The 26,800-nt window shown below is 37.3% G+C and overlaps 1 protein-coding gene across 1 annotated transcript in view; it reads left to right on the top strand.

Annotated features, from left to right (window-relative positions):
- The window catches only part of Gnat3 (G protein subunit alpha transducin 3), a 56,100-nt gene that overhangs the window by 7,332 nt on the left and 21,968 nt on the right, over positions 1–26,800 (top strand). Inside the window, exons 2-3 of the mRNA XM_021162702.2 lie at positions 15,565–15,607; positions 20,204–20,345. Coding sequence (XP_021018361.1) covers positions 15,565–15,607; positions 20,204–20,345 — 185 coding nt within the window. The remainder of the gene's footprint in view (positions 1–15,564; positions 15,608–20,203; positions 20,346–26,800) is intronic.

The following is a 26,800-nucleotide window of genomic DNA, read 5'->3' as shown; positions in this document are numbered from 1 at the left end:
TATTTGATTTGATATGAGTTAAGGCAAAATGTTTGGAGAAAGCATTGAAAGACAAAAGCCACCAAAATATGGTGTTTGATTTCATGTTATAGTAAGTCAGAAGAAAACATAGTGGATTACTGACAATGTGTGAAATGCCAGGCACATGGGAATCTGAGGAAGAAGAATGAGGAGTGATTTACTTAAGATGTGTAACTCTGAGATATCTGGTGGGGGCCAGTCCCAGTGGGGGCCAGGTCCCACGGAGGAGATAAGGAATTGTAAGGCCTCAGATGCCGGGCCTCTGCTCAAGTCCCAGGATGAACTGGCCAACACCCCACTGTCCCGAGAGAAGACCACACCTGATGCAAGCTGCAAGAGGTTTTATTATCAGCTAGCTGAGGATGAACCCCTCGCACCTCTCAGGGCAGGGGAGTTCGACCCGAGAAGTGACAGTAGGGGGCTTTTAACAGCTAGCTGAGGAATTGGGAGGAATTGGGAGGAGTTGGGAGGAGAGTTGGGAGGAGTTGGGAGGAGAGTTGGGAGGAGTTCTTCTCTTTCAGGTGTCCTTGGTGACATTTACAAGGCAGGAGTGAGGAGTGAGTTCTTTCTGAATTTTTATCTCCGTGTCCTCGGCACAGGAAGGCCAGCATCTCTGGTTGTACAGTATAAAAAAAAAGCCTTTTGCTGGCTATAGAGAACAAAGAGCTTCTTTTTAGCTGTATTTTTAGAGATCAGGGAAAACAAGCTTGGGGAACATCCAGGGGCTTTACCTTCCAGGGAGAAACACTCTAAGTCGGGGTCTCACAGAATCAGAGAGGGAGGGCTGAATCAGGCATGGGGGTCAGGGAAAATCTTGCACCCTGACTGACTGGCAGTCAGAGTGCTTCTTTATTTATGTAGAACTAACTCAGTAGGCAGGAATTGTTCAATCATATTGTTTCAAAACAGACATCATATCATTTTTGTCCCTAGACATGTTTTTTAACCCCCTCTTGGTCATTAGTTTGATTCATTGTTGATAAACAGTGGCAAACAGAGTTATCTTTTATAATCACTTTACCTCATCAAGCCCACAATCCAACTTTTCAGAATCTAGAGGCATATGTAGCTCTTGTGGCTTCCCAGGCACTATACAGAAAGAAAATCTCCAAGCCAGCCTGGGCACATTGTCATGTCCGTGCAGCATATTAGCAACTTTTAATGGCCAGAGTGTTAGTTGTTATTAGACCTAAGAAAAATCCTGAGGCAAACGTTGCTGCAGTTATTATTCATTTTCTGCCATAATAAAAAGTTTATATCATTGTAAAATTTATTATGTGTCTAGTCTTGGTATTCTTTTGTTCCTTGGTCATAGGCTATACCACATGGCTCTGCACAAGCTAACTTTTCTAAGAAGGGGAGGTCTTAATACTTCATTCTTTTATCATTTTTCCTCACCATTCTTTGTCCATTAGTATAAGCCTCTTTGTGAGGTAGAGATAACTTCTAACTTTGTTGCTGTATTTTTTTCTTGAGGGGCATATCATATGTGGCCCCAAATCTTATATCACATAATTGCCTCAGTGTGTAATAAGAAGAGGCTTTTAATCTGAATTGCTGCCAACTGAATCGTGTTTACATGTTTATTTTTCTTTTCTTTCTTTCTTTTTTTTTCCCTTTTTTTTTGAGACAGGGTTTCTCTGTGTACCCTTGGTTGTCCTGGAAGTCACTCTGTAGACCAGGCTGGCCTCTAACTCAGACATCAGCCTGCCTCTGCCTCCCAAGTACTGGGATTAAAGGCAGGTGCCACAACTGTCAAGCTTGTTTACCTTTTAAAGTTCACTTTATTCTGACTATCCTTCACCTAATGGGCACATATTCCAAGAGTATCTTGGAGCTAGAGCCTCAGAAGGAGATCTCTGGCTTCTTTGTGCACAACCTTCAGGGTTTAAGAAAGGTGGTTAAGTAGGGCCAGATAAGGATATCTCCCTAAAAGTAGGAGGGCTTAGGATTTTCAGGCCTTTCCTAGGGAAGCATAGAAGCAGTATTCCTGGAAGGAGGAAGAAATGATTCACAAGGAAATTCCCATCTGTCTAGTATCCCCAGGTGGTGCAAATACTAAAAGCTTCCCAACGTGTTCTCAGGTAACACGTGAGGATCAAGATGAAGCATGGAAGTCTGGATGAAATCTACGCCATCACTTAGCTCCAGTTGGCTGGATCTCTGTCATGCAATTATGGTGGCTTTATGACTTTGACAATTCCCTTTAGATATGGCTGAACCAGATTTTGGTTTAGCAACAAAAATTATAGCTCTCTATTACATCAAATGCTTTCTGACCTGCTTGAGTTCCAGTCCTGACTTCCTTGGTGATGAACAACAGTATGGAAGTGTAAGCTGAACAAATCCTTTCCTTCCCAACTTGCCTCTTGGTCATGATGTTTGTGCAGGAATAGAAACTCTGTCTAAGACAAATTGGTACCAGCATAGTGGGGTATTTCTGTGACAACCTGACCATGTTTTGGGGAGGACTTTGGAACTTTAGGTTAGAGGATCTATTCAGTGTTAAGAGCTCTGTCAGATGTTGTATAGGAGCTTGGAAGATAATGTTGAGAACAGTGCAGAAGATGGAGGCCTGGCTTGTAAAATTTCAGAGGAAAGATTAAAGACTCTTTTCAGGGCCATTGCTATTTTGATTGGGAAGATTCTGTGGTTCTGGTTAACTGGGGCTGAAGAATCAGCTGTGATTAACAAGATACCAAAACTACTAAAGTGAAACCTTTGTATTACTGGGACTATTGATGCTGGTTAGCTGGAGCTAAGAAATTAGTGTTGATTAAGAAGCTATTGGATGGATCACAGGGCCCCCAATGGAGGAGCTAGAGAAAGTACCCAAGGAGCTAAAGGGATTTGCAACCCTATAGGTGGAACAACATTATGAACTAACCAATACCCTGGAGCTCTTGACTCTAGCTGCATATGTATCGAAAGATGGCCTAGTCGGCCATCACTGGAAAGAGAAGCCCTTGGACTTGCAAACTTTATATGCTCCAGTACAGGGGAACACCAGGGCTAAAAAGTGGGAGTGGGTGGGTAGGGGAGTGGGTGGGGGAGAGGGTATGGGGGACTTTTGGGATAGCATTGGAAATGTAAATGAGGAAAATACCTAATAAAAAAAAAAAGAGAGAAGAGACCAGCATCATTGAGGTGACATCTTCTGGGAAGTGTTTTCTGAGAGTACAAAGAGGCTGTGTTTCAGAGATAGCCAAAGTTGTACCTCATGCAGCAGCAGGACTTGGTAATGTGTAAGAGTCACCCAGGTGGTACTGTTTTTGAAGGCATGAAGGGGTCATGCAGAGCATCTGAGACTTGGCACTGTGAGAGGCCATGGAAGGCCATTGGTGAAGGTGCAACCTCAGTTGCAATTGATGGCCCAGGACTGAAGGGATCATGCATTGTTTTGGAGATGCCAGTACCATGAGATGACCACCAAGAACAGCAGCAACAGTGGAGTACAGGCATCTGGAGCCTAGAAGATAACGTGTGTGCTACAAAGGGCAATGCTGGAGAAGTGACCCAAGCCCTTGGAGGAGCCGAGAAGATCGTGAGTTGGATCCCAGACACTGGATGGTTGGAGATTGACTTTTGCTTTTGATAGTGGAGCCCACAGTTAAGAGACTTTGGATTTTAAAAGATATTGAACATTTTAAAGAGATTGAACTTTAATATACAAGACTGTGGGACTTTTAAAAATCATTTAGATCTTGGGGATGAATAAGAAAGTAAGGGTTGAGGCTTAATAGTGATATGTTTGTGTGTCAAGTTGACAAGTGGTCAATTGTACTGGCTGGTTTTGTGTGTCAACTTGACACAGGCTGGAGTTATCACAGAGAAAGGAGCTTCAGTTGGGGATGTGCCTCCATGAGATTCAGCTGTAAGGCATTTTCTTAATTAGTGGTCAAGGTGGAGGGCCCCTTGTGGGTGGGACCATCTCTGGGCTGGTAGTCTTGGTTCTATAAGAAAGCAAGGTGAGCAAACCAGTGGAAGCAAGCCAGTAAAAAAGATCCCTCCATGGCCTCTGCATCAGCTCCTGCTTCCTGACCTGCTTGAGTTCCTGTCTTGACTTCCTTCAATGATGAACAGCAATGTGGTCATTGCTTTCCTCCCCAACTTGTTTCTTGGTCTTGATATTTGTACAGGAATAGAAACCCTGACTAAGACAGATAGGTCTCAATTTAAACTAGTTATTAGTTGGTCATTCCCCCCATCTCTGCTCTATCTTTGCCCCTGCATATCTAGGACAAGTTTTGTGTCAAAGGTTTTGTGGATGGGTTGCTGTCCTTATCCCTCCACTGGGAGTTCTGCCTGGCTACAGTAAATGGCTACGTCAGGATCCATATCCCTCACTGCCAGGAGTCTCAACTTGTGGAGTCAATAACTGCCACAAATAGATACCCTGGGGCCTCCTCACATCCAGGTCTCTGGCTTATCCTAGAGATTGCCTCCACCCCTACTTCAGATTTCCATTCTCTCTCCCCTGCTCTCCCTACACCTGATCCTTGCCCTGTTCTGCTCCTCTCTAGTCCCTCTCTCACCCAGTTCCCTCCCTCCCTCCCTCCCTCCACCTCTGATATGTATTTTATTTCCCCTTCTGAGATAGATTCAAAATTCTCTCTTGGGCCCTCCTTTTTATTTGGCTTCTTTAGGTCTGTGGATTATAGCATGGTTATTCTGTACTTTATGGATAATATCTACTTACCATGTACATACCATGCATTTGTTTTGGGGGTCCGAGTTACCTCACACAAGATAATATTTTCTAATTCTATCCATTTCCCTTCAAAATTCATAGTGTCCTTGTTTTTAATAGCTGACTAGTATTCCATTATGTAGCTGAACCACATTTTCTGTATCCATTTTTCAGTTGAGGGACATCTGAGTTATTTCCAGTTTCTGGTTATTTCAAATAAAGCTGCTGTGAGCATAGTTGAGCAATTGTCTTTGTGGTATAGTGCAGCATCTTTTGGGTATGTGCCTAGACTCCTATTGTTGTGTCTTGAGGTAAATCTCTTCCCGATTTTCTAAGAAACTGCCAAAATGATTTCCAGAGTGTGCTAGTACAAGTTTCTGCTCTCACCAACAATAGAAGCATGTTCTAAGAAGGAATAATTATGATGAGGGCAATATGTCTGATATACTCAATTTTTTAGTTGCCTTATTTACATATTCCATTACCATACAAATGCATACAGGACAGCCTTGTAACTAACAAAAGCTTTCTTTGAGAACATCACTTCATCCTAAAAGGTTGTACATACTATTATTGTCAAAATTAAAGAATATTTAGACAAAGAGATGGCTATCTAAAATAGGCTAAAACAGAAGAAAAAATTACATAATTCTCTATTTCAATTTCTTCATTTTCTGACCTAAAGGGTATAATGTTAAGATTAAAAAGACATCTTTGAAATAGTTTTCAAAAATCTAATGAAGTGAAATATGATTTTGGAAATACTGTTGAAATATGATTGATATGCCCATCCTTTGCTCCCCCTTACTTATTAGTATTGCCACCTGTTGATAAGAATGGATAAGAATAGCCCATGAAACAAATAATCACAGCAAACTATAATTTTCAGTTATATACTGTGGTAATTAGAACATCATCAGATATTTTCATAATGAGTATGAAATGGGAAGTTGGAATATTCAAATAAAAGGTTGCTAAAAGGAAAGATATGAGTCAATATAGTTTCTTCTTGGTGAGACATGTGGAAGCAGTTTATCTGATAAGAAATTTTGTGGAATTGAGATGCTTATAAGTTCTGAGGCAGGACAACTGGCATGGAGTTTTATCTGACACCATGTACTTTCTAATATGATAGACTGAAAAACCACAACATTTTCATGTAAAATTTATATGAATGCATTTACACTTAAAACAAGAATCAAACAAAACAGATTACTCAATTCTACATAATAAAATAATCTCAAACTTTGGGAAAGTGTTACCACCATAAAGACAAATAAACATATCAACAAGAATACCTGGGAATTATTCTGAACTTTAAAAATTAAGGTAACAACAAAAATATATAATTTGTGAGAGGATGTTGAATCTATGAAATATAAAGTGAATAAAAAGACTTTGTGCAACAATGAGATAATTTTGAATATTCAGGGTTCATTGGAGAACACTTTAAGATAAATTTCCTTATGCACATAAGTAGTATTACAGTTAACAGGGAATGAGCTTCTTAGAATATGCACTTGGAAATACTGATTGCCAAAGTGGCTAGTTGCTTTTCAAAGCAAAACCAAAGTAAAAATACTCACACATATCTGGATGGGAACACAAATGTCTGTTAATGGTAGAGATTGTGAAGATGTAAGCATTAATAACTGATAAAGGCAAGTGATGTAAATACAGGAGTCTGAACCACTATCTTCTCAAGTTTCCATCTTTTTAACTTAGATAAAATGTTTGTGGAAAATATTGTTCAACTCATATTTTGTTTTGCAAAATAAAAGAGTACTTAATTTTTTATATTACTTTACAGATAAATCCTACCAAAATTCCATGGACAGATAATTTTAGGATTGCATAAACATATATAGGAAAGTTTTGTCAGTTAATTGAAAACATTTGATTGACACACACACACAAAATTGTCATTTTGTAAAACATTAAAATAATATATTGGCAGACTGGTGAAAGTAATATATGAAAACCAAAATCAAAATGGGATGACAGGAATTATGTAATCCCAAGAACAGTGGCTAAATTCTATCAGGACATTCATTGACATTTACAACGCCATCATGTAATACTGTTAATAATAGTTATGTCAATAATAGTCATGTTAATAAGTCATGATAATTATATCAAGAGAGGTGAAAGGATAAATCAAAATGTTCATCTGTACCTATCCAAAACAAACTAGAAAGAGAAAGGAAGTCCCTTATAGATAGTCTGCAGAAATATAAATATCACACTTAATGATGAGCAACATTAATATTGTTGTCTATAGACACTAAAGAAGGAATCATGATGATAAATGTGTTTCCTGTTAACAGAATAAACACTGAGGTTTCCCTGCCCTTGACTCGTCCCTTGTCAAGCTCTAGGCAGATACAAGGCATTTGGGTGAAGGTACATAGGTATGAATCTCAATCAAGTAGGCTCTGTTGATAACACACAAAGATAGAACAAATTAAGAATGTGATTGATGCGAAATTGCAGAAAATAAATAAAAACTCAATGGTTTTTATTCTTTTTCTTGACTTAAAGTCAACAGAAGTTTGAGAAAATTCTACTTTAGAAATATGTTTCAAATAAGCAAAGTGGAATGTAATACATATTCATAATGCAGTTCAAGAAAATCAAATTTATTATTTGTGGATGAATTCACGTTGAGAAACATTGAAAGTTTTGAACAACTGTGGGCAAAATGTATGAAAGAAACATAACAAAACAGTAAGGTCAAAAAAAAAATGAAGACATACTAATCATAGTATGTACTTTGAAAAGTGTTTTATTTAAAACAAAAGGCTGTGGCTGACGTGGCTTCCTCATGTTGTTATACCTGGATATCAGTGCTCTTAAACACCCACTGCAGCAATAGCAGAAGTCTCAGAACCTTGGCACTGGCATGGTGTGGGCAGAGTCTAGGGAGTCTAGCAAGCATGATCCCTAAGAAATTATTAAGGAATGGAAGGGCTGGAGAGAAACTCAGAGGACAAAACGCTTAAAGCTCTTCCACAGGTCCTGAGTTCAGTTCCCAACACCCACATCAGGAGACTCAGATTCTTTTAATTCCAACTGCAGGCGATTTAGTGTTCTTTTCTAGACGCTCTGAGAGCTTGCCCTTGTGAGTATATACCCATAGACAGATATATGGAAAATATTAAAAAGTAATAAAATATAAAGTCACAAATAAAAGAGTGGAAGATACTTTACTTGAAGTGTTTTTAAACAGATGAAAGTGAAAGACCCCCATTTCTGGGGAGACTCTCGCTCAAGTCCGGGGATGAGCTGACGTTCTTGATGCAATATCGCATGAGGTTTATTCAAGTATCAGCATGCTGAGGCCGAGCTTGTAACCCACACAGGGGCAAAGGAGATCGACCCCCAGCAGTTGCAGTCGAGGGGTTTTTAAAGAATAAATCATAAAGTGAGGGGTGGTTAGAACCACAAACAATGGGGAAGCTGAGTAAACATCATAAGAATGGGGATGGTGAATTACAGCTCATCTCTCATGGAAAGGTTATAGGCTATCTTTGGCAAACATTCCTGGTCCCTTATACTATAGGTTAGGCGCCTGGACAGGTCACCCTGTGGTCATCATTCTCTCAGGCTGAAGGCAAAAGAACAAAGAACTCCATGCTGGGCTTCGTTTCTAGGGGTCTAAGAAACACATTGAGTTGGGGGGTCTTACAAAAGCATATTTGCCACATCGGAGGAGACAGTATTCTCCAAGTCATTTGTATCTGTAATTTGTTCTCCAAAAGCCCTAAGAGGTGCACACCGATAATATGATTTGATAAGCAAGGAAACTGATGATCACAGAGATGAAACTTAATAATCACCCTGTCTAGTAAAAACCAGAAATGTATGGAAACTAGCTTAAGTTACATACGTAAATAAAATATATTTCTTCATCTCCAAAGGTACATGAACCGTGTTTCTTTTCTTTTTCCTTTCATCTTTCAGTTCAGTAAGTTTGAATGGCTTTCATGTAAATGATGGAGATTTTTAATTTTACTCATGAGAATTATTGAGTGTGACATGTTATTCCTGAAAAAGACTAAATATGATGAGAAGTTGACACTTTGTGGGTCTCTCTGCTCCTAGATTGTTGGCCAATGCAATCTATAAGGAAAGTGGGTGCAGAAACCTAGAGGGGTGGGGTGCGGAGGCTGGAGGAGGAGTGGTTTCAGAGCCTTGTGAGTTGCATGGAGAAAGACTGCAATGGGATCTGATGTCAGTAGACAGATCAACATTACTTGGGGTGATTGAAGGTTTAAAAAGTTTTGGGGGACCGAGGGTAGGGACATCCAGTAGAGGCAAAGGTCATTGGCTGGGGACTTAGGGAACCTGGAGTCCCTCATTAGCATGGGGAAGCATTTCGGGAATCTCAGGTGCTGGCTGAACAGGTTCTGTCAGGAGAAAAGAAATTGGTCCTACAATCTTATTGAAGCTACAAGACATTCCTCAGATAGAGGTGTGTTTGGAGGCTTAGATTCCACAGACAAGATCAGAGAAGGAAAAACCTTGCTAATGAAGGGAGTTTCCCATATTTTGCCAAGCCCAGAGGCTATCTGGTCAAAGTGTGCTTTGACCTTAATTAGCAAGTAAGTTTCCCACTATACTTGAATACAAATTATGTCTATAAAACCATAGTTTTCATTTCAACTTAAAATAGTTTAAATTGCAGGGCTTTGGGGTGTGTGTGTCTTGCTTCTGGTTTATAATAAAGACACAGATATCTACATACTATAGGCGGTTGGCCTTCTTTTGTTTGGGCAGTCTCAGCTAGCTCAGCTAACATAAGCCAACTTCACTGCCACTGTGTTCCAACCTCGAGGTGCTCTCTGCTTCTTTCTTGTCTAAGTTTCTGTGTCTTGCCTCTGTCCTTCTGCCGAGTAGTTCTGTCCCAGCTCCTGCCACCAACTCTTTTATTTATCAAAAGTCACACTCTTGTGGGTGGGGGGAGCTATTAACATAGTGGGAGAGGTTCCACAGTTTACCACCTGACTATCTTTAGGTTGCCCTTTGGCCAGATTGGAGACAATGTGACCTTTTGTGATCTCCCCCACAGCAGCAACTAGCTTTTTATCATGATAATCTCAGAGACTGCTCTTTTAGGGCAGGTAAGGAAGTGATAAACTTTTACTTATCTGGCAGCAACTGGTGCTGTCAACGCAGCAATTAACAAGGAGGATACAAGGACAGACTTACGTAGCCATTAGATACAATAAATGTGGGTGTAGGTCATACCAACTCTCCCCCATAGTTCAAGAAAGGGCTTTATCTCTAACATCTGTAACCTATATACACTAAGAACAATTGTGAGAACTACCAGGGTAAGAACTATGTTTACAATGTTTATTCCATTTCTATTTGGGAACTTGAGAAATAAAGTACTCCACTATTTGTCTCATATTGGTGAGCCCACTGTACTGTAGGTTTCTGTCTAATGAACACAATGAGAAGTCCCCTTTAAGTTTATACTTATAATACAACGAAAGAAAACTTAAGATGTTGAGCCTGTGAATATGATATTACCAAAACTCCATTGATTGATTTTCAAATTTTAATTATAACAGTAGCAGAGTGAGGAAAAGTAATCTGAAATGTTTTCATTCTGTTTAATGCCTTAAAACACTTAAATCACTTTCTTATCACTATTTAAGCTTTCATATTCTCCAACCTTCATAACTTTCACAGACCAACCTTAAAACACCACCCTAGATCTTATAACACTGTCTTAGGTCCTACAACTTAGACTTCAGTATCCTCAGCCCTTATTTAAAATGGTAACAAGGAAGACTGTATCTAGACTTAGTAGCAGCAGTTTTAGGAGAGTGAGGACCTTTGACTGAGCTTAGAATTGAGAACACATCTGGAGACTTAGTTTCTGTTGTTAAACTGATCATCCTTTCACTGAATAGATAGTCTGGGTCCCTCTGTGATCAGCAGGGGCATCAGCCTTTGGCTCCCAGACCCAGAAGAGCTGATAGACTTTCCTGGGAAGCAGAAACTTAAGGAATGACTGTCCTACTTTTCTAGGCTAAGTGAGTCATTCAACTCCCCTGTGTCCTGCTTGCCCACAGTTGGGACCAGCAGTCACTCAATGGCTGTTTTGCCACCTTGGAAGCAAACTTAAGCTGGAGACTCTTGGAGGCTCTTTTGGAAGAAAATAGGGGTGCTGCTAGGATCTGGCATATCTCTCTATAAAGAAAAGCATATTTTTTAATTAAACATTTTAAATGCCATATTCTGCAGGTCTCTGAAGCATTTGAAAACCACCTATCTACAGTATATCTAAATAGTTGAATTTTTTGTTTGTTTATTTCTAGTTATCTGTGTTAGGCTTAACATAGAAAACATATACAAGAGACTAAATGAGGCTTAATCCTATCATTAATTATGTCCGTTCTTAGCATGAATACAAGTAAAATTATGAATGAATGTATTAAAGGATTTTATCATTTATAAGGTGACTAACTACCAACTTATATTTCTTAATTAACCTTAACAGTTTACAATAGTAGTCTTTATAAGACTAGGACTTAGGTTTAGCCTTTAGCATCATGATTTGGAATTGAAGTTCTTCTAGTATCACAATAAAACTTTCAATCATAAATACAGTCGAAAGAGAGACTGGAAACTTTATTGACTGTGAGGATATGGCTTGAAACCATTTAAACTTTCCACTATTAATGCACACCTGGAAACAAAGTAATATGATACAGCATTATCAGGAGAATTGAATTTATTGGAACACATATGTAGCATGTGCGTTCATCTCTAAGGTCCTCATTCCTCTCATGCAGAGATCAACACAGCCACAAGACTGGTGCATTCTAACTTCCTCTCTATTATACAACTATATGATTTCATTAGCCTAGAAAAGTATCTTATATATCAACACATGTCAAATTATTTAATCTCATGGTGCCCTTTTTAGCCAAAGGAGCAAACAAACTTTGTGCGTTTTAGAAGAGTTCAGTTACAGTTATGAATATTGTACAAATTTCAGATTCTTTTTTTCATATTTCTATGTAACAATAGTTTTGTTCATTTGTATTTTATTATTTTCTAATTGTGCGTATTAAAATGCAAATGAAGTACAGTTTTTAATTGTTATTTGAAGCATTATCTTCTTCAAAGAAACAGTATGTGTCTTGCAAAAATTCCTCTGGTGCTCTTTAGCCTAGAAAGTAACGTTAGTTATGCCCACACTTCAGAAGGAAGGAACTATTTTAGGCTGTACTGAGCATAGGCAAACATGCTGTCATGTGTATATTTAGCCCTGTAACATGATCTAATCCTCCAAGAATGGAGTGATGATCGTGAACTAAGACCCACTATCAATGTGAGAATGGGAATGAACAGTTCATTTCTGAGAAGCTTTGAGATGGAGTTTGAAATAATGAAGGAGATTTTTAGATGAGTTGTTTTTTATTTAGAAATTATGCCAATACAGCAGTTAACTGTTTGGGACTTCACCCAGAACAGTAAACTTACTACACAGAGCAAAGAAAATCTTTAAAATTTTTACAAATTTTTAAACGCTACTTTAAAAAATAATTATAACCAAATATAAATTATTAATATGAAGTTTCATAAAAAGTTATCTTCTACTTTATAGCAATTAATTACTTTACATCACTTAGGTACATAATTAATTACTTAATAAGTTACAAAGAATTGTTATATACTTACAACCCTTCTAGTGTCAGAAATAATTTGGGAAATTCCAGTATTAGTGTGATTCCATCTGATTTTGACCTTTGCCCTTAGTATTCATGGATTACACACCAGGTTTCAAGCAACTAAAGATGAAAAATGCCTGTAACTTTGACCTGTACTTAATACATTGAGATTTTTTTATTCTCATTATCTTATCAATGATAGAAAATAACAATGGTTTACATCATAGTTACAATACAGTTATAATTGTAAATAGTGTAGCAGTTTAAAGCACAGTAGTGAATGTGCATAGGTTATGAACAGATATGATATCCTATTATATAAGAGACCTGAGCATAGGAGCTTTGTGCCTTCAAAGGACTCCTATAATCAACCTAGTTTGCTATTCTGAATGTACATTTACTCTTTGTTGTAACCTAAAAGTCACCCTTTTTGTCCCCTTAATGTGTGGCACAGTTTTGAGTATTCTATACCAGAGAAATAAAATGATATATGTCTGCAATTTTCTTTTTTATCTGACTAATAGTGGCTCTTAATTATTAACACATTTCTTTAAAATCCATGAAGTTATAATCATATAACTCTCAAATTTTATTTTCGTGTGTGTTGTGATACAGATGAAACTATGGCCTCACACATCTAGACATATATTCTACCTACAAGTTGTATCCTGCTGCAAAATTCTTATACATTTTTCTTGGTTCTTAAGAATGATATTTCACTCGATTGAAAACAACTTCATGAGTAAGTTTGACTTTGTTAAGGGAATCATAGACAATATATAATTATTTTAAAGTTTTAATTGATAGTCATGAAGAAGCATTCTTTTCCCTGTTTCAAAAATTCTCCAGGCTTTTCCCATGAGTCACTTCACTGAGCAAAATATAGGACAAAGTAAACCTGAAGAAGTAGGACTGAAGCTCCCTCTAACATCTCATTCCCACAGCTGGAAAACTTTTGGTCAGTAAAACTAAAATTTGGTTTGGTGGAGTGAGATTGTGTGGAACTTGGTTTTCTGACACTTACTTTCCAATATCCACTTCCATTGCTAGTAGCTAAGTATCCAGGGCTGTGTTACTGTTTGCTGGGAGAATGGATCCCTAGAACTCACAGGACCTAGTTTTAATATCAGCATAGCAAAAAATAGAAGATTTAAAAAAATCTATGAAGGAATATTGGCAAATTGCTGTGGCTGATTTTTGCATTCATTAGCTTTGTTTTTAACTTCTATGACCTGTGGCAGAAAGCACCCTGGCATAATAATGGAGGCGAATCATAGGCAGTTTATCCAGCAGGGAGAATCGGTGCATAACCATCTGTCAATGAAACATTATTTATTTTAGCCTTACCACTCCTTATTTTTCTGTATCACAAGCAGCTGTTTAGACAACTGCAGAAATCGGATACATTAAGATTTGCCAGGGACAATAAAAATGTTCTGCCATAAGGGTTAAATTTAGATGCCTCTCTATCTGCTCACCCAGGCTCAGGAAATATGTAGACCAAGACCATACAGAAATACTTCAATAGAAAAAATGTTGTCTCATAAAAGGGACAAAATAAAATAATGTCATACAATGCATTTTGATATTATTTTTCTCCCCCCAACTCCTTCTAGACCCTCCCAAGCCCCATCCAGTTTTAGGATCTCTCTCTCTCTCTTCTCTCTCTCTCTCTCTCTCTCTCTCTCTTTCTCTCTCTCTGTCTCTTTTCTCAAAAATAAAACAAAGAAAACCAATAAAACATAAAGAAAGAAAGGAAATGGAAGGAAGGAAGGAAAGAAGGAAGGAAGGGAGGGAGGGAGGAAAGAAGGAAGGAAGGGAGGGAGGGAGGGAGGGAGGGAGGGAGGGAGGAAGGAAGGAAGGAAGGAAGGAAGGAAGGAAGGAAGGAAGGAAGGAAGGAAGGAAGGAAGGAAGGAAGGACATTTTGTGTTGGCCAGTTGCTCTTGGGCATGGAACCTGCAGTGGCTCCAGGTTGGCACACTCAAGGACATGCCTTTTAAGAAAACTGATTTTTCCTTTCCTTTTCAAATAGCTTCTTGGTAGGCATAGGTTAGTTTTGAATTACAAGTTCAAAGAATCATTTCTTTCATGTGAAATATATCTCATTCTGATGCATGGGGATGAGATCATAAGCGTAGAGCAGGAAGGAAGCACTAGAGAAAAACTGAAGGTCAAGTAGGTGGAAGTGGGATTAAAATTCATCATTGTGCTTTCAGGGGCTTCTAATTCATATTCATAGGTATAATTTTAATAAAAGCTTTAGATTTAGTTATTATTCAAATTACATTTTGCTTATATCAAAATCATAAAACATTAAGACAAGATAACTGCCTGCCATACACAGATGCAAAAACAAACAGAGGTCATGACTTTTTAGTTTTCATTTCTGAAAAAACTTATCCTTAACATCAAGAGAGATTCAAGAAATATCTTCAGAAGGTCCTGACTGACAAACTAAAACAGCCACTAAGTTTTCACCAAGAACTATTACTATCTGTCAAAGATCATGTGCATTTTGGGTTTTTCTATATGATGCTAGTTTTCTATATGATGGTAAGTTAATGCCAAAATCTCATATAGTGTACATCATAAACTGTAATGCATGTTGTGGATAAGGGTGAATATAACACCTGTGATACCACTGCTGGTTCCTCATTTTTACCTCAGGGTATGCTGATCTTAAGGCATGAGACATTCCATGTCACCCCATATGCATTAGGGCTCCTGGCAGTTAACTAAAGTTGTTAAGATGCTTCATTCTTCTGAATAAAGGAAATTATAGCTATGTCGAGGGCTATGATAGGCTTCTGAGGACAAGAACATATTTTAATCAGAATAGATTTCTGTTTGAACAGTTCTCGAATAAAATTATTAATGGTTCTCTTGTTATTTATTCAAGCAAAGATGCAAAGACTAATCTCAGGAGGCAAGAATAATGTACAGTCTGAATTGTGAATTATATATGTTCTTGGGTTGCAAACTAGGAGATATAAACATCTCAAATCATGTTTAAATTTAAAATGTAATTTTCTCTATTTGTACTATTATTTTCTTTAGAAGTTACATAAAAAGAGGTCAAAAATTTATGCATGATAAAATAGGTTTTAATATACTAACAAAGTCTGTATATCAGTAAATAACATCTGCTTCATTTTGTTCCAGGAGCAGGTGAATCTGGGAAAAGCACTATTGTTAAACAAATGAAGTAGGTACAGAAGTATTTGGAATGTTTGCCATTTGATATTTCTCTATGCATTGAACAATTCTGTTTTAATTATTTATTTTAGTTTTTATTATAATACAATTTCATTATTTTCCCCTTTATTTTTCTCCCTACAAATCTTCCCACACCCCCCTTCTTGGTCTTTTCCATATTGATTGCCTCTTTTTTCAGTAAATTTTGTTACATATTTATGACTAAGTATGATCTGCTAATGAAGTCTCACCAATATGACTGATTACTAATCATGAGCTGAAATAGGACTAATAGACATCCTAACTTGGACAGGGGAAGCCCAAGAGGCTTCAATCCTACACAGAAGTACAGGGACACAGTGGAGGCTGGCAGCTGCACAAATAGTCTTCTACAGAGAAGAGACACCAATTAGTTGCCCAATAACAAATGGTAAGCCCTGAATGCACACGTACAAGTAACATTATACACACTGAAAAATTCTAAAAGGAATGCTTTGTGAGCCACTTTTCAGAATTGAGAAAATCGCTTCAGTATTTGTGGGTAGTGGCAAAGTTATCCTGACTTTTTGAGTGTGTATATATTCCTTTTTATTGTTTAATAAAAAGTGTAATTTCTATTTTTCTTTTGGATTTTGCCTTTCAAAAGTATTAATCCCAGAAGCTATGTCTTAATCATATCAATCCTCAAATGATCTAGCTTTGTAACATTGTGGCTATAAGGCAAAGACATTTCAAATATGTCAATCAAGGATCCATTTGGAATTTGGCAGAAATTGGCCTTTTTTCCCCTATAGTATAGGAAATGTTTGTTCACTAATATCACTCCAAAAGATTCTTATGTGCTCTTATATTAATTTTTCTATCCATTCTTTACAATCAGATAACTGCCTATTTTTCTGAATGCAGAAGCATTAAACAAAACTGCCGTGATTAAAATCTTCAATAAAAAACAAATAAAATGAGGTTAGATAATCGCGATGAAGCTCTTTAGTTAAGCCAGCCCACTTTTGATTTTCATATTACAGATAATGATATATTATGACATTAAAATCTCATGTGATTTGCCTATCAATCTACTTATGAATGACTTTTGAAGATTCATATATAGGTGCCAGAAAATATTTAACTCTCCCATGTGTCTCTAAAACATGCTTTGTGACTTTTACCCCATCCTAACAGCAAAGTTATTTCTCATTCTTTCAGATAATTATTCTTTTCTACGACCCTCTTATTTAGGACATAATCACACTTTGTTATCTTATTTTTTTAAGTCTACGTTTTATAATCGTAAATATAGTTTTTAATGAATAGTCATTTTGCTATATAAAAAATTAAATATTAAATCATGTATAAGTAAACAAAAATAGAAAACTGGAAAGCCAATAATAATTATTATAGATATATAACTGGCTAATATATAAAGAAATATAGGCTCATATTTAAAACAATAATGTGCCAAATACATGAATAAAAAAAAAAAAACAATGAGCAGTTGGAGTTTAACTACCTGTAACAAAGAAGTTAAATAATATAATTCATTCAAACTTTACTATCTAAAAAATAAAAGCTCAAGTCAAAAATTAGGCATTCCTTCTTATAATAAATTATAAAAACATAATTCTAGCTTGATGTGGTAGTTTATTCTCATAAGCCTCAGAAGGCTGAGACAGGGAGATTGCTACAAGATTGAGGCTAATCCATGCTATAAAGAAGGTATGTTATATCAACCAGAGCTGGTAATAATTTTACTTATAATTGTAGAAGTACAATTTGCAAAAAAAATTAGTAGGAATAATTTTTCTATATTTAATATAGATTTATGGGTGGAGAGATGGTTTGGCTGTTAAGTGCACTTGTTGACTTTGCATATGATGAAAGTTAGTTTCCAAGAACTCCACCCTTCTTCATGCTTCCTCTGGATCCTACACACCATACCCCATGCCCCCATGTGTCTCTCCTTCCCCCAACCTCTAACCCCAGCAGTCCTTTCAACAAAGATACCAGGCAAGCAGGTGAGTAAAACTTATGGCCACTTAAACCCATCCCTAACTGTAGTTGCAGGGTACGTGGTCCCATTTTCTGGTATCTAAAGGAACCAGGAACACATACAGGTTACTTACATAATCAGGCAAAAGGGGCCACAGAAAAAATAAAACTAAATCATATATACACATATAAGTAACTAGGAAATCATAAGTATTGTTTGTCTATACATATTTCTGAGAAACTTCAATGAGATTTTGAAATATGTATAAAAGAAGTAATTTAAGTATTCAAAGTATCAAATTATATGTAAAATATGATTTCTGTAATTATTTAAAATGGGAAAGTAGAAGATAAAGACTCCTAAATTAAAACAAAGTATAAGTAATCAATTTACAAAATGCTGAAACTATTAACCATCCATTTGAATTACTAATGCAACCAATGCATATGACTACAACAATCTTTGCCCAACACCGGTGCTTAGCACACGTCCAAACTTGTTAACTGCATATATCTATTCACTTGTATCTATAAAGTTCCTCTTCCTTTTGACCATTAATGTGGATCTTATTATTCCAAAGTCATCACATTATTATTTCTGCGACTCCTTGTCTTTTATTTTTTTAGTATATCTACCCGTAAAAGAATGTACTACATTTTCCCTAATGTCTCTTTCCATACACAGATGTGGCTATAAACTTTTATATGGCACAAAAATCTTTGAAAATGATAATTCTTTCCATAATTTGTTGCTGCCCATTAGAAATTTTATCATGATGGAAAGATTTGATGGCTATGTTCTCTGAGCTATGTGTGATTTCAATGGCATTTGAAGATCTAAACTGTAAAATTGTTTTGTAGCATGGCTGGTGGCTGCGGTGTGCCATAGCTGCTGCTGCATTGACAGAAATTCCACTATGGCTCTAGTGAGAGGAGAGACAGGAGTGATTCATTCATTCTTTCAGTATATAATGAAGAATTAAAATATGCAATAAAATCATATTAGTTTGAACAGAGCCATAAACCAACTTACAGCTAGAGAACTCTTTCTAGAAAAAATTGTATTCTTCTATTGTATGTTTCCCCACAGGCTGAGAAGAATCAGAGGAACTTGTTTTACCAAAGGAACTCGGATGCCCCACATTTATTCACAATTACCATTTTAATTTAATAATTAAAATCATTTTTTAAAAATTTTTGATGGAGGACTGGGATTTAGTCAACAATTATGCCTGGATCTATTCAGAAATAATACTCTCTGCTTTCTTGTGGTCTAAGTCACCATCGAGCTTTTTCTCTTCTCTTCTTTTCTTTTCTTTTCTTTTCTTTTCTTTTCTTTTCTTTTCTTTTCTTTTCTTTTCTTTTCTCTTCTCTTCTCTTCTCTTCTCTTCTCTCCTCTCCTCTCCTCTCCTCTCCTCTCCTCTCCTCTCCTCTTCTTCCATCCTTCTTTTCTTTTTTTTTGCCTATTCAAGTGATTTAATAGATTAATGCAGAAAAGCATGGACCTGTTGAAAATAAACATGAGCATGTGTTGGTAATCAAATGTAAAGGAATAAATTAAATACACACACACACACACACACACACACACACACACACACACATACATTCACTCCTGTCAGTGCCTGGCCCTTCCATTTGCTACTTTAAGTTCTTCAAAGGCATTGAAGAGGTGTTTGTGCTCTGTTTGCCCCTTATGCTTGAGGTTCCATGTGTATAGGCACAACATAAATCTTGAGAAAAGTGACAGTCAAAAAAAAAAGCCCCCCAAAAAACAAATAAACAAACCAAACAAACCCAATTCACTTTAAAAACAATATAAAATAAACAAAAGAGCAACAGAAAGAAACAAGAATTTATCTCTCAGTGAAGATGCAAAGATGCACAATGAGCACTAGCACTGATTTTTAGCTTTAAAGGGAAATCCATTTCAAGGTATTATTCTTAAACCCTAAGTTAAGGTTGACTTCCAAGTGAATGGGTGGAAGGAAGAGAGGAGCCCAGCCAACCCTACGGTCTGGGTAATTCAGTTCTCTAGACCCTGGAACACGTACGCACATGGGGGAATGGCAAGGGATTCAACAGAGAGCAATTACCTGAACAAAAAAATAAAAAAGAATGCCTTTGTTAATGCTGTAAATAGAAAGCAGGCACTCCTACTTCCAGTTGTTCCAAGTATGTCTTAAATGATGGGAAAAGCCAGGGCCGTTCCACTAAGTGACTTCACATCCTGCAGAAATCATGGTGTAAACACCACATCAGGATTCAGGTCAGGACGCTCATCTCTGACCTGGAGACCAGGGAATTTCCTTCTTGAAAATGGAGTCTAGGTTGTAAAAAGAAAAATCTTTGTGACTTATATATTTGAAAAAGTATTTGATCTAGGACAAGTTTTAAATTCATTGTATATTTAACACACATCCCTCCCACATTATATGAAAAAGACAATGAAGGAGAAACATTCTCAAGTGTTAAGTTGTCCAAAGTCAGCACACACTCATCATTAAAAGCCTTTCTTTTTAAAGTTTATGTACAGTACTTTTATTCAAGCTATTTATTACTGATGCTCATTTGTGCTACAACAGTTCACCTCACAAAAGCTTTTCACATTTAATTGCAGGATCATCCATAAGAATGGTTACAGCAAACAAGAATGCATGGAGTTTAAAGCAGTGATTTACAGTAACACATTGCAGTCCATCCTAGCTATTGTGAAAGCCATGGCTACACTGGGGATTGATTATGTCAATCCTAGGAGCCGAGTAAGTATGCCCATGTGATAATTACATGGCTAGGGTGGGATGAGGGCTAAAATAATCTTAAGATTATGCTTGTTGTCCCATTATGTGTCTAGGAATCAAAAATATAATGATTTTGCAAATATTAACTGTCTTCAACTTAAATTTTATGATTTTTCTCTGAATGAAACATCTCTTTTTACTGTGTACTATAATTTTATTAAAAAGGAACTGTTTTCTAGGAATTAAACTTAGTATTAAATACGATAGTAGAGAAAAAAAGAAGCATAGCTGTACTGTGGTTTATAACATAGCATTTATCTACAAGTATTTTTCCTGTATTTAATCAATACTTATTTTATACATTATGATGCATTAAAAATATACTTAATTTAAAAACAGATAATATGTTAAAAACTACTTTAGTATAAAAAAACTATGCATATATTATTGTCTAAAAGCCAATAGGTAACCCCAATCACAAGAAAATCATTAAAAGACCTTCTCCATTTCTATGTGTCCCCTCCCAGAGTAGCTGCTTATCTCCAGAGGGCATCAATTGAACAGTCTCCAATAGGATCAGGGTACAGGAACCACAGGTAGAGGAAAAACCATATGCAAGACAGCAAAAGACACCAGTGCTTTCCTACTCTCCTTCCCTTCCCAGGTTTGAGCATTTAAATGAGGCTAGGAAATTATTGGGATAAAAGGGAAAATACCCATTTCTACGCTGTTTTTAATTTTTTTTAATTCTCTCATATATTTTATCCTGGCCACAGTTTCCCTTTTCTCTCCTTCCTCAAGTCTTGCCTCCCTCTACCTATCATCCTGCCATGTCCACCTCCCTCCACCTACCCTATTCCCCAGATCCACTCCCTGCAACTCTCCTTTCCAGAGATCCATCTTTCCACCTCCCCTCAGAAAAGAGTATGCCTCCCAGGGACAACCACCAGATAACGCATAACAAGTTACAATTAAGACCAGGCACATACCATCACATCAAGGCTGGAAAAGGCAACCAGTAGGTGGAAAAGCATCCCATAAGCAGGCACAGAGTCAGAGAAAGCCCCTGCTCCCACTGTTAGGAATCTCACAATAACACCAACCTACTGAGCCATAACATATATGCAGAGATCCTAGGTTTGACCTTTACAGGCTTTCTAACTTCTGAGTCCCTAGTCAGTTGACTCATGGGCATTGTTCTCCTGGTATGTCTTTGACCTCTCTCATTCCTCTGATCCCTCCTCCTCCTCCTCCTCCTCCTTCTCTTCCTCCTCCTCCCCCTCAGGACTCCTGGAGCTCCACCTAATGTTTGGTTGAGACTATGTCTCTCATTAGCTACTGGATGAAGTCTCTCTGGTCTATTTGATGAAGATTTTACTAGACTCTGGTCCCAGAATACTCTGCAGACAGGACAAACTGAAGTTCAAATGTTTTGTGGCTGGGTTGTTCCAATTCCTCCAACAGAAGCCTTCGCTGGATACTGAAGATAGCTAGTTCAGGCTCAGGGTCCTCTATTACTCTTTGCTAGGGTTATTCTCATAGACTCCATGGAGTTTCGATAACACTAGTTTACACTTCAACCATAACCTTTCAGGTAATCCAGACCCAGAGACACAAACATGTACTCACTTATAAAGTAAAATAATTTACATGTGGACATTATAAAGTAAAAGACAAGAACTCCAAGACCTCCTATTTTTATTACTCTGATTTGTTGAACCAATTTTATTTATGGCTGCTCTGTTATCTCTGACCCTGGCTTTTCTTAAGCACACAAAATTTTATAATGGTTCTTAAGAAATGGACTACTAATATAATCCTTATTTAAAGGTCAGAAAAAATAGAGCAACAATGGGTAGTTGGTTAGCCTCAGCAGCTGACTCCTGGGGCTTAGCATACTGCTGCCTGGCTTCCATTACAGTATTTTGGCCTATGTGAAAACGGTTTTAAACATTTTTCATGGCAACATTTATTTTACTTTTCCCTCCCAGGTAGTAGTTAGTTAATAGAATGTGTGTGCCTTCTGTATTCTTTGACAGTGATTTAAAGGTCTTGGAATTTGCATATAAGATATTACATGTATTTTTTGTCAAGGAAGTGGAAAATCACTAAACTTCCTATTGCTTCTTTTTTAAAATAATGTGTACTAAATACAGCACAAGTTTTATAAATAGTGATGTTGACTAGTCCTCTTCATTCTTCAGGACATGATGCTATACAAATGGAGTGCAAACGACAGACTCTAAACAGTACTACTATTAGCTTACTGAAAGAGGTTTTAAAAGTGTAAGTTTTGGCCACTGTACATTCAATGGTGCAATCTTAAGTAACCATTTAAGTTGCTATGATGTCTCAGAAGCACTTGTGTCCTATCCTCGAGAATGTCAGGACACCATAGTTTCCTCATCCTATACAGATCATATTTTTGTTTCAAATGAGGTAAACATTTGCACTTTTACTCATTCATTTAATATTTTATTGTAAGATGAAGATATGGTGTACCTGATTTAAACTGTTTACTCAACAAATTAACTTCTAAGCACTATTTTGTATGGCTTTCAGACTTATGATTTGGTGGATACGTTTGGTTATACAAGCATATATACTTTCACATAACCATTCATTTGTACATCATCACAAAGATTTCCATTTAAAGACAGTATGTACAGGAAACCTATGTCAGTTGCTTTAGCCACTGAGTATCTAGCTTTAAATAAAGATACTGTACATCTCTGTCTTAATTTCTTCATGCACAAAATGTTAGCAGTCTCTTCATCAAATTACAATAGTACTAAGGGACAAAAATATAAATAGCCCATTAAAATTCAGAATATTTTAGAAAATAAGGTCCAGGTAAGTATCTTCTACTTTTATTTTTCAAAGTAATTAAAACTTTTATACAGAAATGCTCTCATCAGAGATCATTTACAATATTCTATTGTTTATGTGGCAAGCATTTGGGTTGCTTCTGGAGATACATTAACTACTGTTAATCATCAGTAGCTGAAATGGAAAAAGTGTATTCAGAAAGGAGAGCTTGATATTGATCATTATAAAGTGTTTGGCACTTAAGCGGGTTAGCCCAGCTGCATGTGAGTATCTGTAAGTCCTATTCACTGAAAGAGTGGTTAAGACAGCTCACTGTGTCTTAGAAGTCTTGTGTATCCTCATTCTATAAGACGTTTACACATGCAAGCAATTGCAAACATGAATTTAAAGCTAAATGTGGTATTCTGTCTACAGATGTAAATGTAGGTCTTCTGGTCATATTGTTACAGGCTATTGTAATTTACTTAGAGGAACTTAAAGGGATAGTGGATGAGAAGAAATAATCAAATGCTTAGAGGAAGAAAAAAAATGTAGCAGGTAGTAGCATGTATATTTTTAATGTGACATTGTCTAGTTGTTACAAAGGAATAGGAAGTAACAGAAGCCTAATGACCGCAGCTTGATGTAGAAAATGCATATAAAGGGAAAAGAGAACCAGCTCCAAAGAATTATGCTTTGACTTCCACATGTACACCATGGCATACCTGAACACACACATCATAAGCATCACACACACAAGTATAATAATCAGGATGGGAGTTATGATGATGATAATTAGAAAAACATTGCCCAAAATGTTCTGCAATTGAATTCATGTAAGCAATATATGTGGATCACTTGTGTCCTACAACAGATCAGGAATTCTTAACAGCTATCAATATTCAAAGACTGAAAGTTTAGTAGCAACAGAATTTGACATTTTTAATTATTTCTCAGACAGACATGCAAGTCTTCTATTCCATGATCTGATATATCCTTTTCTCTCTTATTTGGAAATATGACTGCACGGTTCAGAATGAATTCGACAAGATTCTAAGTCTGCCCAAGGCACATAGTAACAATGAAGAATCATTGGCTCATTTGTAAAGAAACACTTAGCACTAGGAAGGTTGGGAATCACTGCTTTAGGCTACATGGTGTAGAAAAGACCTGTGACCCTTCAATACTGTTCCTCATGCCATGGGGATCCCCCCCCCAACCATAAAACTATTTTAATTGCTACTTCTTCACTATAATGTTGCTATTGTTATGACTTATAATGTAAATACCTGTTTTCTGATTGTCTTGGGAACTCCTGTGAACCCTAAAGGGCAGTAATCCTCAGGGTAGTATTTAAAATGAAATTATAGAGTAGTAAAAGGCCCTTAGTTTTTCTAGAATTAGCATATTTATTACTTTGGTTTGCTTGGTCAACAATATTTTAGCAACATGTATTTTGTTGCTCATCAGAGTGTATAAATGAACTAAACAACAAAAGTCTTTGTCCTTGTATACCTATACACTAAAAAAACCAATAAAGTAAGAAGGGAAAAGGCACTTGAATAAATGCTGTGAGTAACACAAAACAGGGGAAAGTGTACTTTGAGAGTGCTAGAAGAATAAAACAGTAGAGTAAGATTCCTTAAGAATGGTTCAATCAGAGGGTCCAGGGACACACAAGAAGATGACCCACATTATCAACTGACTAGGAACGGCGACTTGCAGGAATCAGGGAAACTATATGGGTCTGACATAAGTCCTCTGCTATGTTGTGACTGAGTAGCTAGGAATTCTTATAAGACTCCTAACAGTGGGAGCAGGTGCTGTCTGTGACCCTTTGGACTATTTCTGAGGACCCTACTCTTCCTACTGGGTTGCCTTGTCCAGCCTTGATGTGATGGTATGTGCCTACTCTTGTTGTAGCTTGTTTGATGTCCCTGGGAGATGTACTCCTTTTTGAGGGAAGGCAGAGTGGGGAGTGGAACTGGGGGAGAGGAAAGTGGGGAGACTTCAGGGAGGGCAAGGAGAAGAAACTGTGCTCAGAATGTAGTATATGAGAGATGAATAAAAAAAGTAAGTAAGCAAATAAATATAGTTCTGCAAATATTCCTGCATAAAATGAGATGCACACAGCAACCCTCAAGATGGGGGTTTAATTTTAAAAATGATTTGTGTTTTTAATGACTGTGCGAGAGTATCAAGAATTGAAATGCCCTACATTCAATGAAATGATGTTATGGTCTAGAAAAAGAAAATAAAAACTTCCCTGTTCCTTGGGGTTCTGGAGAGCAGCAGAACATGGAGAGCTATGGAACATGCATCACCTTGGCTGAAGGAATGAGTCCTAAGCTGTCCGGTTCTCTTTACCATGTAAGCAGTGAAGGAAGGAAGGAACCACAGGCTTTGAAGGAGAAAGTGGCATGTGCCTAGAGAGCCAAGCCAAATGAATCAGCCCTAGAACAAAACAGTGACACTGGAGGTTACACCACACCCTGTACCAAAAGACTCTTAACTTTGCCTGTAGAACTGAGCTGCCTGGAAGGTTTACACACACACACACACACACACACACACACACACAGAGAGAGAGAGAGAGAGAGAAAGAGAGAGAGAGGTCGGGGGGAGGGTTATCTTGGCATTCAAAGATTGTCTCATTTGTTTGGCCTGGTGGTATTTTGGTATGAGTCCATTGACTATCATTCCACAAGCTTCTACTAAATAGTCTGAACTAAAAATCAAGAGGGTCTTTACCCAGGTGTGTGTGGGAAACGCAGAAATCAAGACATAATCAACAGAATAAGATGGATGCCCTACAGGAAAATACTAGGATTGAGGATGTGTTTGAAAAGATTTGGGGACATTTAAATGTTTTAGTAAAAATCCAATTAGCAATATAAATAAACTGTAGTTTAGCTTAATGTGGAATAATATGGAGGCAAGGAAGAACATATTGGTTTATAAAGGATTGCTGAACAAGCAGGTGATTTATTTCTTTAGGAATGGACCCTGGGAAAAGCTGCCTCAATGCACCATTTGCCCCAAAGGCACATTAGCAGTAGAAGAATGTTCCAACTAAATGGTCAACCCTAAAAACATACACATATATGTATATACACATACATATATTGCCGCCCTGTGTCCACTTCTCCCTCAGGATAGCCAGGCCCATTGCACACCTAGCTGGACCGGAAGGAGAAAAGCTTAGCTGGGGCCCAGTGAATGCACTATAGGATCTGAGTCAACGATGAGGGCCCCGGTTGAACACAGCTAGGAACAGCTTTGGAGAACTGGTTCCTTTATTGATGGGGAGAAAGGAGTATTTATGTCCCTGTGGAGGTGGCCAGAGTCTCTGGCCAGGGCAAGGATGTTGGAAGATGCTTTATCTGCATACTCAGAGGCTGAAGGGTCCAGAGGGAAAAACCATACAAGGTAAAACAATGAGTGAATCATAATAACAGTCAGCGTAATAAATTCTTTTATGGGTTAATGTGGGGAAGCCTGCTTTATGGCTTCAGGTTGGGAGGGGGAGGTAACCAACTACTATAGTCTTCCTATTTGAGGTGTCTAGGGTTGAAGCTCCTTCAACCCTCCCTCCGGAACCCTGGACCATTATGGCCCCACAATGGATATATCAAAATAAATGAAAGAAATGGGCATGAATATGAAAG

Source organism: Mus caroli, unplaced genomic scaffold (genome assembly GCF_978045245.1).
Source record: "Mus caroli unplaced genomic scaffold, Mus_caroli_1 scaffold_4, whole genome shotgun sequence".
Classification (NCBI taxonomy): domain Eukaryota; kingdom Metazoa; phylum Chordata; class Mammalia; order Rodentia; family Muridae; genus Mus; species Mus caroli.
The sequence above is the reverse complement of the archived record's forward strand: the minus strand, read 5'-3'. Positions and strand labels throughout refer to the sequence as shown.